This window comes from Cornus florida, unplaced genomic scaffold (assembly GCF_030987335.1).
Source record: "Cornus florida cultivar Cherokee Brave unplaced genomic scaffold, ASM3098733v1 CherokeeBrave_3.0.0_Hap2_Chr08, whole genome shotgun sequence".
Lineage (NCBI taxonomy): Eukaryota > Viridiplantae > Streptophyta > Magnoliopsida > Cornales > Cornaceae > Cornus > Cornus florida.
Genome location: NW_026775578.1, coordinates 48,129,727 through 48,148,360, shown reverse-complemented (window position 1 = coordinate 48,148,360; position 18,634 = coordinate 48,129,727). Strand labels below are relative to the sequence as shown.

Here is an 18,634-nt window from a genome sequence, read left to right as displayed (position 1 = left end):
TAGCACAATAATGAATAAGATGAATCCATTTTGAATTTTAAATATAATAGATATTTATTCATAAGGTATTGTTGTATTATTATTCATAAGATGGGAAGCTATAGCTAGGTACACACATCTTAATTCTAAAGGCACCAAAGTCTAGAGAAAATGAGAAAAGAGTTATTGAGTTGATAAAAAATAAAACTCTACTATCTTAACATATCCTCGATAGTTATGCTCATCTCAGCATGGGATGAAATTGGTAGCCCTATTGGGTTGTTGTCTGCTTGCTCCTCGATTGACATATCATTGAAATAAAGGTAAGGCTTGGGAGGCATTTGCAACAGCTCCTCCTCCCCTTCTAGCATTTGCAGGACTTCGCTCATGGAAGGACGATCCATAGGCTTCAGTTGTATGCACCAAAATGCAGTTATAATCATCTTCCTCACAGAACTCTTTTCTTGTTCAGTGGCATCTCCCAACTGTAAGTCCTCACCTTGACTGATATGATCATAAATCCAATATGGGAAGTATATTTGACTAGTGTGCTCTGCATTTGGATTCACATTTTTCCTTTTCCCCACCATTTCCATCAACAGCATACCAAAGCTATAAACATCAGCCTTATATGATACACCTCCAATATTCTTATAGAACAACTCCGGAGCAATATATCCAAGTGTTCCCCTTGCTGCAGTGAGAGAGACAACACTATCATCGGTGGGGTACAATTTTGCAAGGCCAAAATCTGAAACTTTTGGGACAAACTCTTGGTCAAGAAGAATATTGTGAGGCTTGATATCAAAATGTAGAATTTGCATGTCACATCCTCGATGCAAGTATTCAATCCCTCGAACCACTCCAACTGCGATCTCATACATTCTCTCCCAACTGAGCAATGGCAAATTCTTTTCTCCTCGTGAGAAAATGAACTTATCAAGAGATCCATTAGGCATGAAGTCATATACAAGAGCTTTTTTAGATCCCTCTACACAAAATCCAATCATTCGCACCACGTTAACATGATGAATCCTTCCGATTGTGCCCACTTCACTAATGAAATCTTGTCCATTAGATTTTGACATGCTCAGTACTTTTACTGCTACAAAATCACCACTTCGAAGCTTGCCTTTAAACACGGAGCCATATCCTCCTTGACCTAACTTATCCGTGAAACTTCTGGTCATCTGCTTTATATCTGAATAGGAATACCTAATTGGCATGAAGTTGTTTTGACTTTGGAGAAAATTTTCAATGGTATCATCGATGGACAAGTGTCTTTGTCGGAATCTATATGCCAGCAATATAATCAAGCATAACAACCCAATTGAAATCTTTACTATGATGTACACTCCTGTGTGAGAGAGAGAGAGTAGATATTAGAATTTATAGAATTAATTGGTCATATGCAGTGAACAATATATTTGCTTTTAATATTGAGACTATTATGAGTTTTTCGTTGGACATATGACTTTTTTCCCTCAGGGCAGCCAAGTTAATATGTGAGAGAGCAACTTGAAGTTTAACTCACCTGCGGTGGCGATCATGTGGACTGATGGACGAATCACCCAGAGAAGGGAAAAAAAAAAAAAATTAGCAATATCAAAATGAGGTTTAAAATCAATTAAACAAAAGAAATTAATGGAATGACGATAACCATACTTCTGTACTGATACTGAAATTTGTATTTAATGTCTTCAAGAAATAAATTTAACCTGCATTCAACCGAGTCAATTGAAATTAGTATTATGCGACAGAAGCTAGCAGGCAAGCTAGCTGTGTATATATATATATATATATATATATATATATATATAATTTGTTTTGTGTGTGATTATAACAACAACTATCGATATGCATTTGATATCTCGACAGTACATACCTATAACTAAATGGAATTTTCCATTTGTAATGAGAAGGCCAAATACTAAGCTGAAATCCTCGAAGCAACTCCTGATGAATATCAGAAATAGTAGTGAGGTTCCAATGGGGTACTTCGATGAACGGATAGACAATGTTGATGGTGCAGAAGTCATCGATTTGAAATGAACTTCCAACATTAAGTACAACATACGATGAAGAAGAAGTGCTGCTGCTGCTGTTGACACAAGAAGAAAAATCTACGTACTTGGCAGAAAAATCTTCGTCCTGATCTGAAGAATTCATGACCGGGCTTGCACAACTCACAAATAATATCACAGGGATGTCATCATTATATTCCATAGAGCCATAGAATAGAGAGAATGGGAACGATTTGCGAGGAATAGAGCAGTGGTCGTTGTTGTTTATATTGACATCCACTAATCTTATTGTTTGGTTCTCATAAGAGATCTCTAGGACATAGTATTTGACTCCATACAAGTCCAGAGTTGTTCGATTGTTCTCACAAGCCAGTTCGTGCTGACCATCACCGCAGGTAGGGGCATCGCCTTTCAGGTGAAAAGGGTAGCTGATGTTTCCAATGTTTCCGCAAGAAGAAGGGGAGCACGGCTTGTATTCTATTTCCTGGGCAATATAAGCTTCAGGAAATAGAGCAACTACAAGAACCATAACCCCAATTATACTACTAATAAATCTTAATAATGCTCTTAACGACATCATATGTAAATTCATGCTTTTGGGCATTTGCGTATGGCTCAGAGAAAGAGAGAGAGGGTGTGAGAGAGAGATTTTCCAATGCCTGCTAGCGAGTTCGATTAATATGAAGATGGCTGCAATTAAAGTTATAGCTAGTCTGAAAAACCAAAGACATGCAAGCGAAAGAGGGTGACTTAAAATTAGAAGTCAAATAACATTATTGATCAGTTTTGGAGAGAAAGGAAAGTTTGAAGGGAAAGGAAAAAGAATAGTAGAAGCACGAATAGAGTTTGAGTAAATGATAGGGAGTTTGATGGGGCTGATATCATATTATATATATATAATGATGTTCGGAATATTAATGATGTCATGATCAGGTAACTATTCGTGTAAATCCGTCGAATTTTGATAAGAATTATAATGAAAAGACCGAAAAGAAAAAGACGATGGAATTACTACAAGGAGGGAAATGGAAGAGGCTGTTTCATTACAATTTTGTGCCCTTCAAACAATTAATTAACTCCTTTAACATCAATTTCCTTCTTTCCTCTACTCAAAATTGAATACTTAATCAAGTAGTAGCATACACAAGATCTGCTTAAACTCTACATATGAATATACTGTACGTTAAATAAAAATTTTATTAACAGCTATATACTGAGACATCTATCATTCCATTCACAAGAGAAAAAAGAAGAAGAAAAATAAAAAAGTTTTATTTCTTGCTCCAGCTGAAAGTTCTTGAAGAAAGAAATAAAATAAAAAATAAAAATAAAAAGAAAAAGAAAAAAAAAGAAAAAAAAAAAAAGAAAAAGAAGGGCTTCTGACAAGTCAAAGTCACTAAAGAAAAAGAAGATAAAGTAAAGTAAAGTGGACATTTTGGTAAAAAAGAAGTGGGAAACGTGGAAGAATGGGAAATATGATAGAATTTTGCTCAAGAAAAGGAGATTTGCCCAAAAGCCCTTTTTCTTTTTCTTTTTTTACTCACTTTTGTTCTTTTTTTACTCACTTTTGTCATTTCAGTCCTTTATTGTTAACAAGAAGTGCAGGCGAACAATTGTTGATATGGTCATCAGCACAGCTAATATGATATCCTGTGCCAGTGTGGTGCTTGCCATCAATGCATTAATCTCTAGTCCATCTTTTGCCAATTAACTACAAGTCTATTTAGATAAGTAATAACCCACAATGCTCCTTGTTTTTCTTTTTTCCTTTTTATTCAAGATGAAAATTCGAACGCAGACACAACCATTCGAAGAATTAGACATTTATACATGTCCAAATTTCAATAATTGCTAATGACCGGCTCCTGCTGATTAAAGTTCCTGAAGAAAAAAAATAAAAATAAAAATGGGTCTTCTGTCAAGTCAAAGTCCACTAGAGTAAAAAGAAGATAAAGTAAAGTGGACGGTTTGGTAGAAAAGAAGTGGGAAAAGAAAAGTGGGAGAACAGGAAAGATGATAGAATTTTCCTCAACAAAGAGAGAATGAAAAGAAGGAGATTAGAATTTTCCATGCCAATGTGGGGCCTGACCCACAACCACAAATACATATATATATATATATATGCATGCTTGTACAGTTGTACATGCCCAAATGCCCTATAATTGAACAAAAATAGGTATTGACCAGGGTTTTTTTTTTCCCCTCAAACAAAGGTACAACACAAGAAACCAATAACCAAAATTTACCACTACGGAAATTAACTATTTTACATGATATTGTTCTCCTTTTGTCACATTTTCTTGAAGTCTAAACGTTTACCTGGGAAATAAAAATTAAAAAAAAAAAGGTTAAGAGTCCCGAGGGCGTGGTGACCGCTGGGGAGAATTCCGGCAGACCGGACAGGTAGCATTCAAATGGAGCCATTCATCAATGCAATTGGCATGGAAGCAATGTTGACAATCAGGTAAGCTCCTCAGAGTCTCCTTGGGCCGGTACTCGGACAAGCAGATTGGACACGTGGTCTCATCGGGCTTGGGCAGCCGTCGGCTCTCACCCAGTATTGTTTTTGGGTAGGACTCTATAGTGAGCCCATCGAGGCCCGAAATGATGGTGGGCTGTGGAGCAATTGTGGATGTGAATTCTCCTGTGGAGTGGTTCCTCCTATTATAGGATTTGACCCTGCCAAAAACATAACAAAAAAGCCCAACATGACACAACAATGCGGGTACTCCCGCCCCAACGGTGATTGCATATCGAGCGCTCCTCGGAATTCCTAAAAACAACATTCGAGTTTAAACGTCAGTGAATCATAAAATATAATCTTAAAAACCATCACGAGGACACTCTCACGAGAACTCACCATTTGGATCAAGAACTTGTTAAATTACAAAACTCTTTAGAATATTTTATTAATTTTTTTTTAATCCACTTTTCTTAATCAAAAAGTTTTGATTGAACTGGACTACATGATTCACGACCATCTAATACTCTTGGGGTGATTGATGCAGACCAGTTGACCTAATCAAAAGAACAATTCTCATCCCATTATTCCATAAAAATCAACCATTTTTATACAGTGAAGTGTAAACACAGCGTTCTTGGTTTTCTCTTAAACTTCTACTTTCCATCTTAAAACACCATATTGTTAAATAAAATATATATATTTAAAAAAATAAGAATTATCTTTAAGAAAAATTATCTTCTTAGTGTTTGTTTCATCTATTGCATTGTTAAATTAGTTTCTGAATAATAGAGAAGAAGAAAAATAAAGTAATTACTAAAGAAGTGCAGTAATTAAGAGTGACTTTAAGAAAAGAGTCGTTCGTGTCTATTTGGTCGTACCTATATAGCATTATTCTAAAAGAGGTATAACTGAAAACCTCTTTTACAAAATTTAAAAAATTATATAGAATTCTATGAAAATATTCCTTTTAGTTTAATTAAATTTTCAGAAAATAAATTTAGAAAGTATCAACCAACCAAACAAGTTTTTGTATAAATTTTTTATTTTCATTTCTTAATTAGAAAACAATAACAAGACAACATTTGACAAATATTTATTCAAAAAATGATATTTCATCAACTCAAATCTTATCATTTAATACTTCGTCCCGGCTAATCTTCAAAGACTTCAATCTTCAAAGACTCCTGGAAGGACGCCTCCCCCACAAAAAAGTTTTTCTATTTCATGTCATTCTCTTTTAATTTTCATCTCTTTTACATTATCTTTTAATTAAGCTTTTTTAAAAAACATAAATAAAGAATCAAACAATGTGTACCTAACTCTACCAATGATCATCCCTCATTATAGTCCCTCATTACAGTCAGATTTGATTGATGTCATCGTGTTAATCACTATCTAGTCTAAAAATTTAAACTAACATACCAGATTAATTTAACTAGAATATTTATAATTTGTCACACTATATTCAATAATAAAAAATAAATAAATAAATTGAGTGTGTTAAAAGAAGTTACCATGTTGAGGAGCATTAAAGCATCCAATTTCACGACTTGTATTACTCTTGAACCCACACCTTCCACCCCTTGACTCGCACCTACCACACTTGGGTGCAACCCAAGTGAGCCGAAGATCATCACTGAGGTCCGATGACCGAACCTGCTCATAAAAAGGCCGCTGAACCGGCACAGTAATGGTTCCAACCAGACTGCACTTGGCTGACAAGGACCTAATAGTTCCGGTATGAGACGTGATAGAACACGCCCACGAACGGAGAACCGGAGAGGTTTAGCGAGCGCAGACGTGCCGGGAGGCAGTTGTTTGGATCATTAATCCATATTTCTTGTGTGCCGTAGTCTATACTCTGGACTCTGAACTGTTCTGAATTTGGCAGCTTAATGAGTGTTTGGTTTGTGGCGTCACATGAGAGTCCGAAACCGGGATAGCCGCAGGGCTTCGGTTGGCGGTTTGGGAGCCGGAAAGGGAATCGGATCAAGGGCTCGCTCCGGCGACAGGCGGAGTTTGAGCAGAGTAGTGTGCTTGTCACCACCGTGTATGAGGAGGAGGAGGAGATGAAAAAGAGGAGGAGACAGAAGGTATTGGTTTTGTGTGTATCCATTGGGCGCGTTGGTGGTTTGGGCCTGAATTTGCTTTTAAATTGATAACATTCCCATTGTAGGGTCCATCAGATATAACGAGATTGGGACATTTTCCAGCTACACGTAAATGGTCTGGTTTGTTGGTCAACGATAACCCAGCTATCTCATAAAATGTCAGCTAGAACATAACACGAGGACTAAAATGCAAACTCACGGTGACGACACACTTTCACACGAAATTGGAGGACATTTTGTATCAACTTGTATTTTTAATTAAGAGGAATGATATTTAGATTTATTTACCTTGTCAAATAATTTTATTTAGGGTAATTTTCACATATCTCTTTTATAGTTTATCATAATTACAGGCAGCACTCTTTCTGTTTTAAAAATTACGTGAACTTCTCCTATTTTTAAAAATATCCTACACGAACCTCCCTTACGTATGACGGACCGTTAAATACACTAATGGAGCTATCAAAATTACTGAAATACCCTCTCCTTGGCATCTGAAATTACGAAACTACCCCCATAAATTATTGAGTAGGCATGAAGTCACATTTGTGTTTGGGCTGCAAGTTTTCTCTCTCTACAAGATTTAGTTATTTATCTCTCTACAAGATATCCTCACAACGCCGTGACCACCACCACATCTGACACGACCACCTCTGTATTTCCTTGTGCATGGTCAAAATCTATTGCGAATCTATCCAAGTATTGATGCAAACAAAATTTCTGAAACAACATAAATTGCCCCATGGTATACGCCTTTTTTTTTTTTTCTTTTTCCAAAGATGCTGGAAACACTTTATGGAAAATAAAGAGGCACAAAATAATACTCTATCAAGAACTTCTCTCTCTTACTAGATTTTTCTCTGCATCTTCGCAGCTTTCTTATTGAGCAATCCAATAATTCCTAGCTACAATCTCAACTGGTTGTGAAAATTGATAAAACCCTAAATGAAATCAGAAATAAACCCTAATTTTACAAATAAAATTGAGAAGAAAAAACCTAAAATTCTTAGGTGAAAAACCCCAATTTTAAATACATATATACCCAAATTGCTTTATATATATATATATATATATATATATATATATATATATATATATATACACACACACGCGCGCGCGTATATATAGACACACCTCAAATAAAACCCAGATCTAAAGAAAAGACTAAGATTGTGGTGCACGCGCACCCACACATATATATATATAATGATGTAACAGAGAAGAAGGTGGAGCTTAAGGACGGTCTTGATGAGATATTGCTACTACCAAAAGATGATCAATTATATATATATATATATACACACACGCGCGTATATATAGACACACCTCAAATAAAACCCAGATCTAAAGAAAAGACTAAGATTGTGGTGCACGCGCGCCCACACATATATATATAATGATGTAACAGAGAAGAAGGTGGAGCTTAAGGACGGTCTTGATGAGATATTGCTACTACCAAAAGATGATCAATTGATATATATATGTGTGTGTGTGTGTGTGTGTGTGTGTTTGTGTGTGTGTGATTTGGGAAGACTTTCCGCTTCTGTTACACCTTCTTATTTCATCTTCTAATTTTATTCCTTTAAATAAAATTCCATACGTTTGCCTCAGCCGGAGAGCAGAACAGTTGTGTGTGTGTGTGTATATATATATATATATCAATTTGTAAGGATAGGGGTATTTTAGGAATTTTAGTAAAAATAGTAGATGATGTCATCAATTTCCGTCGTTGACTGCCGTTGACTCTAACAGAAGGGAGGTCCGTGTAGGATATTTTTAAAAGTAGGGGAGGTCCGCGTAATTTCCGAAGCAGAAAGGGTGCTGCCTGTAATTATGGCAAATCATAGGGGAGGTCTGTGTAAATTACCCTTTTATTTATTTTGTAGAGTGAATATTCAAGCGTGAGTTCTATTCACTATATCAAAGTGATAAGACTTTTCCATCATATAGGTTAGACAAATCTATTTAAGAATTATTTTTCTTCGAAGGTGTTTGCAACGTTTCTTGATTCATTTAATATTAAAAATACGAGCTCATCGTGAGAACACAATTTTATATGAATTCACATTTATAGCATGCTTTCACATGAACTCGTGCTTTTACAAGTACATTTTCACATGAACTTGTATTCTTAATTAATGTATACAGAGATTTCGATAACATTTCTCGATTTATTTATTAGAAATATGAATTTAGACCGAGGACACACTTGCTTATGAACTCATATTATAATTAATGTATTGAATTTTCGATTTACTCACTAAAAATATAAATTAATTATTTCTCAAAATTGTTACATATTTTGATTCATTCATTGTTCTAAAATGAGAGTTACAACTAGTTACATCGTTAATTGAGACACCCCACAAAAATATTGTGCCCCAACCTACTATTGGAGGCTCAATATTTTTGCCTGGTATATGTGGGCAATGACAAAGCCACAATTTTTTTCAAATACCAAATTGATTGAGTGTTTATGACCCATTCAAAACTTTTGCTGATTCTCGAAGCCATACAAAATCAAATAATTCATTAAAAGTTTCTACTTTGAATTAAAAACAAATGCATTAATGATTTGTCATACATCATAATGTACGATGGGAACAGATTGATCAAAATAATATAGTTGACCATACTTAACGGTCATTCTGTTAAAATATGTGAATGAAACTTGTCTGCACGTGCATATGACTTTGGTTATCTATCTATCACGTTAGACTACAACATGAATGTCAATGATTGCAATGTGAATATATTAAAACGTGACCAGAGCTTTTGTGAAGTGGTGTGTAATCCATCAACTATTGACTTTTGGTTATTCACGGCAAGAGGTTCCAAAACACAAGACGTGATTGTTGGAATGAATTAATCTGGAAAGTTGCGATGAATGGTTGTATTAGTTGGGTGAAGAGACACAACCAAATCAAGAGACGCCATATTGTCTACTTACCACATATGTCATTTGCAAAATGTTCAATTCTCTGATCTCTTCTTTCCCTCTTTAGATTTGAACCAAACACATGTGAGTTCAAGCCATGGTCAAGTGGTCTGAGCCACTTAGGCCCAAAACCAATTTCATTGAACCACATTAAATTTGGTCCAAGCCATTTGATTCGGATTGCACCCAATTCATTTTTTATATAGTACAAATGCATTTTTGTGTCAGAGAGAGTATTACACGGAAGAGGTTCGTCGTATCCATGAGTTTGTACTGCTGCTACTGGTGGATGTAGACCGTTGTATCATGTGAGATCACTGAGTCTGTTAGCACCATAGCAAGGCGAATCTGTCTTAAGGACATAGTATCCAATACTAGACTCGGTTCAGGTTCTTTATTTATTATTATTATTTTATTATTTTAATTTGCATGTTTAAATTAAATATCTAGTTGTATATTTAATTAATTATTTTAGCATATTATAAATATCTTATGGCATATTAGTATAAGGTTAGTTATATCTTAAATATCATTTGAAGCATATATTTTACTAACAATCTTAAGACAGATACATTCTTTGCGTAGATTTTATTATATGTTCCTCTCCTGTGTAGAGGTTTCCTGCTTGTTCAGGTTTGGGGAGCGTTGGTCTCCTCTTTTTTGTGTGTTTGTGTTCTCTGGATTCTTCGGTTGGCTTTGCTGTTTCTCCGGTTGGGGCTTATGTTGTGCTTGCTGCTTTTTTTCATTGTTTCTAAGTGCTTTGTTTGCGGAAGGAAGGTTTTTCTCTGTTTCTGAGTTGGTGTTTGGGTGTATATTGGTTGATTCTCTTCGTTGTTCTATGGTTTTTGTTGGTTTTGGCCGTTCTGTTTGGTTTTGGTATTTTCCGATTTGCTTGGGCTGTTTTTGTTGTTTGATTGGTTTACTTTGGGGTTCGATGGTGTCGATTCTGTGATTCTGGTGTTGATCTTTGTCCCAGCATTGTTGGTTCGGTGGCGTCGCTGTTGTGGTTCTCCGATGGGGATACGTGGCGGCTTGTGGTTCATCAGTTTTGTGTGGCCGTGTGTTGCTTTGTGGTTCACAAGTTTTGTGGACTGGGCTTTTGACTGTTTGGCCCATAAGTACCAGGTTATATGTAACGACCCGATCCCGTTGGTCCGAACCGTTAGCCGGGTCCTTAACCGAACCAGAGGTCAACTAGGGACAACACCATTCTTTCCTACGTCAGTACATATTATACGTTTCATTATGGGTTTATAAAAAAATAATAATAATAATAAGTAATAATAAACAATAATTATAATAAAATGAGATTATAGTTACAAAGTATATCAAACGGTCTAATAACCCATCGAACCCTGTGGAGGAGCGTCGTCCGCCACTTGCCATCCGTGTCCTGAAAAATATTAAATATAAGGGGTGAGCAAATTGCTTAGTAGGTGGTGCCTAAGACACACCTCTTGTGACCCCGTGAATCTAAATAATGAATATGACAATAGGGAATGGAGTCATGCTAAATCGGGAAAACACAATATCAATTCCAAGTACAAAACAAACGGATATCGTGCCATAAATGCAATGCTATGCATGTCACTCCCCATTTTCAGAAAAACATCCATCGTTTTCCAAACTGTTAATATAACCCGTCCTTTGGTGACCCCGTAGTGACACGAGAGAAGGGTTGGCTACTGTCCCTGACCCTTGGTACCCCCGCGGCGTCATTTAGGGCCTAGATAGCTCAACCACGTTAAGGCAATCTCCCTAATTCCCTTTAGGCTGTATTAATACACCGGCCCTTTGGTGACTCCACAGCGACCGGGTTTTCTCAAAACCATTTTCTCAAAATTTCTTCCCAAAATCCCCTTTTCATTTTCATTTCAAACACTTTGCCCTTTTTATTTATGCCCAATGCTATGAAATGCATGTCACATATTTCTCCAAAAATATGGGCATAAAAGAAATTTACACTGCACAATTTAACATCCACTTTCATAACAACTTCTAGAAAATTAGTAGACATCGTAGGCATGTAAATTAACATCTAAGCATGCTTTTCACATAAATTCATCAACACATATAAGCATAGATTTCAAATATAACAAATATATCATTCTCAAGATAATTAACTCAAAATTAAACATACTTTACATAATTGTGGAGAAATTTCCATAATACTTCCATAATTAAGCAAGCTTTACAATAATTCTAAGAAAATTTTCGTAAGCTTCCATGTATCGTTTCTAACAATTTTGTCAACACAATAATATAAAGAAATTACAATAATTCTAAGAAAATTTTCATAAGCTTCCAAATATCATTTCTAGCAATTTTGTCAACATAATAACATAAAGAAATTAATAATGAAACATACTTTTTATACAAATCAGCAATTACACATATAATTATGAACTTTACACCCACAAGAAAATCATACTAGAGGTAATTAATTTCAATTAAGCATGTATCAAATAACAAGAATTGACTCACAAAGGAACAAGAGACCCCTACCTCTTAAGATGCAAAACCCTCAAAATGGGTCTCAATTTTCAAACTTCCTAGAGTGGCCAAAAGCTAAAATTGCTAGTATAGATTTGAAGATCTTGTTGTGGGCTTCAATTTGCCGCAAACGGCACTCAAAAATTCTAAGTATAGAGAGAGAAATCTAGAAGTAAAACTTTGAAAGAATGAAAAAAAGAAATAGAAAGAGGGAGAGAGAGAGTTCCAGCCCTTCCCCTGTGCCGACTATTGGCTGTCTGCTCTCTGTCCTCAAATTTTCTTTCCTTCTCTATATCTCTAATTCTCTTTTAGAAAAAAGAACAAAGTAACGTGCAGCCTAAAAAGAACTTTGGCCATACAATCTATTAGTGGGTCCCGCAAAAAGCCATCATCACATTTCTCTTTCACTTTTCCATTTCTTCATTTCAGCTGATAGCCCATTTGTTTCTACCTCTATCTAATACAAAATACAATATATATATATATATATATATATATATATATGTATAAAACACATGTGACAAAACCAATTCAAGACTTTAAATATCTTTCCTTGTGGGCCCCATTATACCATCACCCATTATCTTACCTTTCCTACTAATTTCGACCAGGTGCATCACCTTCCTTCACCAATTTGATACACTATATGTATATATATATATATATATATCAGTTGTAACAAAACTAATTCAACTCCTTAAGTATCATAAGTGGGTAAATCTCAAAAAAATAATAATAATAAATAAATACTCAATCTTGACAAATATAAATCATGAAATAAATATAATTAAAATATAAAAAAAAAAAAAAAAAAAATTGGGTTATCACTTTATAGGCCTTGCAGGCATATCTTACAGTTCGGGTGCTTCTATTTGGTCCAGATTGTTTTTTACACTTTCATTTTGTTGGCCCATTGTTGATCTAGTCATATACACATTCGCTTGGCATTTTCTATTTCTGGTATTCTAGCCTTTCTGTTATCATGATGCACTATCCGAATACATGGGCGGCCTCTTCTTCTTCTGTTATGTTTCGGCCTTTCCCCACTCCCTCTGATCCTTCTTCGTTAACTATTGTGCATGGCCAGTCCGACCGGAAGCTGTTCGTGCTACGATTTCTTCTTCTAGTTCCATACTGTTCCCTAATATTTTAGTTTGGAATTGCCAAGGTTTGGGATCGGCGGTGACAGTTCAACAATTGCAGCACTCATTCGTAAGTTTTCTCTTCCTATTGTTGGTTTCTTAGAAACAAAGAATAATAAGCGTCGCATTGATCAAATTCAACGTTTATTGGGGTTTCCTAATGCCTGTGTGGTGGAGCCTATGGGTTTGGCTAGGGGGATGGTGCTTTGGTGGTTGGAGGAGGTTCACTTGCAGATTGAGGAAATATCTCAGTTCTTTATTTCCGCTACTATTTCTTCACCGAATCAGACTTCCTAGACTTTGTCTCTTATTTATGCGAGTACTAATAAGAGTTTGCGGGCTATGCAATGGCGATATTTAACTAACCGGGCTCAGTCGTGGTCTGACCGTTGGGTGCTTATTGGGGATTTTAATAATATTCTTCATGCTTCGGAAAAGTGTGGCGGCCATATTCCGTAGGGTTGGCAGCTTAAGGCATTTCTAGTACTTTTACAAAGTTGTGCCTTGGTGGATATAGGGTTTACGGGTTTTCCTTTCACTTAGACTAACCAACGTGATGGGTTGGCCAACATTAAAGAGAGGATTGATATGGCAGTAGCGACCCAGGACTGGCTTGGTCTCTTTCCCCAAGCTCAATTGTCCCACCTCTCAGTAGTGGGTTCGGATCATCATGCTTTATTGTTAGCACTTCGGCCAGCCATTCCATTGCAAAAGTGTCAGTTTCACTTTGATGCCCGCTGGACTTTAACTGCCGATTGTGCTTCCATTGTTGCTGGGGCTTGGGCTACTCCTGTTCAGGGCTCTGTTCAGTTTCGTTGGGCTCAAAAGTTGAAGCATTGTAAGGCTAATCTATTACATTGGGTTAAAAACCGGCAATCTAACTCTTGCATTCAACTTGCTTGGGCCGAATCACGGCTTCGGGAATATCGAGCTAGAACTGTGGATTATAACTATTCCGAGGTTGTTCAAGCTGAGAAACTTTTAAGTTCTTATTAGTTAGAGGAGGAACTTTATTGGAAACAAAAATCGTGTGTTCAATGGTTGCAACATGGGGATCGCAACACCAATTTTTTTCATGCCACTACTAAAAGACGCCGTGCACGGAATTTTATTTCTGGTGTTTATGATTCCCATAATTAGTGGGTGGTTGAGGAATCTTCGTTACAAGAAGTGTTCTTGTCATTTTTCTAGAATTTATATTAGTCTTAGCATCCTCCTAACATTGAGCAGTTTTTACGTCATGTTCCATGTCGAATTTCAGAAGAGATGAATTCACGTCTTCTAGAGGTCCCGTCGGAATTGGAAGTGAAGCAGGTAGTATTTTCGATGGCACCGATGAAAGCCCCAGGACCTGATGGTATGACGCCACTTTTTTATCAAAAATATTGGGAGGTACTTAAAGTTGATATTGTCCGTGCTGTTGCTGGTTTTTTTGAAAATGGGAACTTGTTATCCAAATTTAATCATACTAATATTGTGTTAATTCCTAAAATTCCTACTCCTATACTTGTTTCTCATTTTTGGCCTATTTCTTTGTGTAATGTCTCTTATCGAATTATTGCGAAGGTTATGACTAATCGATTGAAAGGGATTATTGAATCCATTATCAGTGAATCCCAAAGTGCTTTTATTGCAGGTCGTCATATCACGGATAATATTCTTATTACTCATGAGATATTACATTATTTGAAGAATAAATGGAAGGGGCGCAATGCTTTTTTGGCGCCGAAGTTGGATATGAGTAAAGCTTATAATCGGGTTGAATGGGATTTTCTTTTCCAAATATTACATCATTTGGGTCTGAATTCCATTTGGATTAAGATGATTTCTGCCTGTGCTTCCACTATTTCGTATTCGTTGAAAATTAATAGGGCTTCTATTGGCTTTTTTCATCCTTCTCGGGGATTGCGTCAGGGTGATCCGCTTTCTCCGTATCTGTTTATTTTATGTGCAGAGGCATTCTCTTTGTCTCTTTTACGGGCTCAACAAGCATGCTTGTTGTTTGGGGTGCAAATTTGCAAGGGTGCTCCTTCCGTTTCTCATCTGTTCTTTGCCGATGATTCTAGTATTTTTTGTACAGCTAGTGAATCTGAAGTCTGGTTTTTAAAACATATTTTGATTGATTATGAACGAGCATCAGGCCAGCAAGTTAATTTTGCTAAATCATCAATTTTTTTCTCTAAGAACACTTCTCCCGATAATCGTCGTTTATTAAGTGCGTTATTAGGTCTGCCGGAGGAAGGGTTGCAGGCTCATTATTTAGGTGTGCCAGCTATTGTGGGTCGGTCTAAACGGGATGTTTTTCACTTTTTGTTGGATCAGCTGCAGGACCATTTGTCTTCCTGGAAGGCACAAACATTATCTAGTGGCGGTAAGGAGGTATTGATTATGGCGGTGCTGAGTGCTTTACCTACATATGTTATGGCTTCTTTTCGGCTTCCACGGATGTTATGTCTTGAATTAATGAAACATATTCGCTCATTCTAGTGGTGCAATAAAGGCAAGTCACGTTCCATACACTGGGTTCACTGGGATTTGCTATGTCGGAGTAAGAAATTGGGGGGGCTTGGCTTTCGGGATCTTGAGGCGTTCAATTTAGCGCTTTTAACCAAGCATGCTTGGAATTTTCAGGTGCGTCCGCATGGTTTAGCTTTTGAGCTTCTCAAAACCAAGTATTTTCCTAATTCTTCCATTTTGGATGCTCGGCTAGGGTATAATCCATCTTGGGGTTGGCGTAGTATTTGGTCTACTCAGCCCATTTTGCGTCGTGGTTTGCATTGGCTTCTGGGCAATGGCAAAACAATTCGTATTTGGCAGGATCATTGGGTGCCTGATTTTTCGGATTTGCTTCCCCGACCCATGGGTGCGGTGCCCTTTCGACTGGTGGAGGATTTGTTTTGTCTATACTCGGGGGCCTGGAAGGTGGATTTGTTACGTCAGTTATTTTCTCCAATGATTGTTCAAAAAAATTTACAATTGCATATTAGTCGTTGGAATATGCCGGATACTCTGATTTGCGCACCTGAGAGGCATGGGGGTTTTTCTGTTCGCTCTGCTTATATTATTGCGCGATCCTTTTCCAATCCGATCACGGTTTCCTTGGATAATTTTTCCTGGAGGTCGGTTTGGTGATGTCATACTCTCTCCAAGGTTCAGCATTTTTTTATGGCGGTGTTGCTTTAATGCCTTGCCTACTGGGGTATCGCTCTTGTTACGGGGTTGTGTGGCTTCTCCTATGTGTCCTCAGTGTGGGGTGGAGGAGGAATCGCTTGTTCATTTTTTTTTCTTGTGTTCTCATTCCTTTCAAGTATGGAAGCTCTCCCCTTTTCAGCTCAATTTTTCCACTAGGTCATTTAATTCATTTTTGGATGGTTGGAACTTTTTGATGTTACGGGCTAGGTTGTTGCCAGATCATTTCCTAGCTTTGGGGTTGTTGTCATTTTGTGTGTGGTATATTTGGAAATCCCGCAATCATAGAGTTTTTGATGGTGTCTTATGGGGTCCAGAGACGGTGGTGGCTAAAGCAGTTGCCAGTTTTTGGGAGTTTCAAGCAACTAGGTCCCAATGTGTTCTCTTGACTGCTTTTAGTCCTTCTTCTTCTGCTGGGTCTTGGGTTCCGCCTGCCGACGGGATGGTTAAATGTAACATTGATGCTAGTTTTCTTCCACAATCTTTCTGTGGTAATGAAGGTGCTGTGTTTCGAGACTCTCATGGAGTTATTCTTTATGTGGTGGTTTTTCGGCCTTTCATTGCTTCTTCGGCATTGATGGCTGAAGCGATTGCTTGCTTAGAGCGATTTTTTAGGCTTCTTCAGTTGGATTGCGATGTTTATGTTTTGAATCTGACGCTAAGGGTCTGGTTGACGCGGTGCAGGAGGGTTAAGTTTGCCCTTCAGAGATTGTTTCGGTTTGCTTTGATATTCGAATGGCCCTTCAGTCTTTTGATGTTGCTTCCCTGGTGCATATTCATCGTTCGGGTAATCGGCTGGCTCATGCTATTGCAATGATGTTTAGGCATGCTTCCCCTATTGATTATGAGCTGCTTCCCATTCCGTCTCAGCTTTCTGATTTAGCTCGTTTGGAGGCTTTGGATCTGCTTTCCTAGTGTTGTCTCTGTTGTTCTTTTCTTGTTGTGTTGTTTGGTTGTTTGGTTGTTTGTTGTGTTGTTCTTTGCCAGGCCAAAAAAAAAATATATATATATATAACATTCCTATTATAGGGTCCATCAGATATAACGACATTGGGACATTTTCCAGCTACACGTAAATGGTCTGGTTTGTTGGTCAACGATCACCTAGCTATCTCATATATATATATATATATATAACATAACACAAGGACTAAATACAAGCTCATGGTGACGACAAGTGACAACACACTCACATGAACTCGTAAAAATTGGAGGACATTTTCATATCAACTTGTATTTTTAATTAAGAGGAATGATATTTAGATTTATTTATCTTGTCGAACAATTTTATTTATTTTGTAGAGTGAATATTCAAATGTGGGTTCTATTTACTGTATCAAAGTGATAAGAACTCTTCCATCATATAAGTCAGACAAATATGTTTAAAAATCATTTTCCTTCGAAAGTATTTGTAACATTTCTCGATTCATTTAGTATTAGAAATACGAGCTCATCATGAGAATACACTTCTATATGAACTCACATTTATAGCACACTTTCACATGAACTTGTGCTTTTACGAGTATATTTTCACATAAACTTGTATTCTTAATTAACGTATACAGAGAGTTTGATAACGTTTCTCGATTTATTTATTAGAAATATGAACTTAGACCGAGGACACACTTTCTTATGAACACATATTATAATCAATGTATTGAATTTTCGATTCACTCACTAAAAATATAAATTAATTATTTCTCAAAATTGTTACATATTTCGATTCATTCATTGATTTAAAATGAGAGTTGCAACTAGTTACATCGTTTCTTTTATTATTATTATTATTATTATTTTATTATTATTATTATTTTTTTTTTTTTGGTCACCAAACAGAAACAAAAAAGATTATAAAACAGGGCAGAAACACCCAAACTAACAAAACATAAATCGGCCTCAATAGCTTGCCGAAGCCGAAAGGGCCAAACAGACCATTAGAGATCAAAACACTTTTGAGACAAAGCCCATTGACTAAGTTAGTTAGCCACTTAGTCAATTGAGACATCCCACAAAAATATTGTTCCCCAACCTACCATTAGAGGCTCTATGTTTTTGCCTGGTATATGGGGGCAATGACAAAAAGCCACAGGTTTTTTCAATTATCAACTTGATTGAGTGTTTGTGACCCATTCAAAACTTTTGCTGATGCTCAAAACCGTACAAAATCAAATAATTCATTGAAAGTTTCTACTTTGACTTAAAAACAAATGCATTAATGATTTGTTATACATCACAATGTAGGATGGGAACAGATTGATCGGAATAATATAGTTGACCATACTTAACGGTCATTC

At 36.6% G+C, this 18,634-nt stretch overlaps 3 protein-coding genes across 3 annotated transcripts; 1 reads left to right on the top strand and 2 right to left on the bottom strand.

Annotated features, from left to right (window-relative positions):
• Window positions 1–2,876, bottom strand: LOC132271629 (rust resistance kinase Lr10-like). Its single transcript, XM_059773079.1, has 4 exons — window positions 1,865–2,876; window positions 1,645–1,697; window positions 1,514–1,534; window positions 1–1,336 (listed from the first exon to the last, which is right to left on the bottom strand). The coding sequence occupies exons 1-4, from the start codon at window positions 2,605–2,607 to the stop codon at window positions 192–194; spliced, it is 1,962 nt and encodes a 653-aa protein (XP_059629062.1). The 5' UTR covers window positions 2,608–2,876; the 3' UTR covers window positions 1–191.
• An 803-nt stretch (window positions 2,877–3,679) lies between these two features.
• Window positions 3,680–6,583, bottom strand: LOC132271631 (putative RING-H2 finger protein ATL21A). The gene is given in 3 exon segments (XM_059773081.1): window positions 3,680–4,776; window positions 5,982–6,187; window positions 6,189–6,583. Coding segments are annotated over 3 exon segments (1,026 nt in total). The 3' UTR covers window positions 3,680–4,351.
• A 7,834-nt stretch (window positions 6,584–14,417) lies between these two features.
• Window positions 14,418–17,255, top strand: LOC132270192 (uncharacterized). The gene is made up of 4 exons (XM_059771391.1): window positions 14,418–15,530; window positions 15,639–16,270; window positions 16,629–17,004; window positions 17,088–17,255. Exons 1-4 carry the CDS (start codon window positions 14,418–14,420, stop codon window positions 17,253–17,255), a joined length of 2,289 nt encoding a protein of 762 aa, XP_059627374.1.
• The last annotated feature ends 1,379 nt before the right edge of the window (window positions 17,256–18,634 follow it).

Excerpts from the sequence above, each read along its gene's own strand:
- LOC132271629 (XM_059773079.1), bottom strand. The coding sequence starts at position 2,607 with ATGCCCAAAAGCATGAATTTACATATGATGTCGTTAAGAGCATTATTA. Across the intron at positions 1,535-1,644 it reads ATTTCAGTATCAGTACAGAA|TCCACATGATCGCCACCGCA; the intron begins GTATGGTTATCG and ends TTCGTCCATCAG. Across the intron at positions 1,337-1,513 it reads CCACATGATCGCCACCGCAG|GAGTGTACATCATAGTAAAG; the intron begins GTGAGTTAAACT and ends TCTCTCACACAG.
- LOC132270192 (XM_059771391.1), top strand. The coding sequence starts at position 14,418 with ATGAATTCACGTCTTCTAGAGGTCCCGTCGGAATTGGAAGTGAAGCAG. Across the intron at positions 15,531-15,638 it reads TATCTAGTGGCGGTAAGGAG|TGGTGCAATAAAGGCAAGTC; the intron begins GTATTGATTATG and ends CGCTCATTCTAG. Across the intron at positions 16,271-16,628 it reads TTGGATAATTTTTCCTGGAG|AGTTTTTGATGGTGTCTTAT; the intron begins GTCGGTTTGGTG and ends CCGCAATCATAG.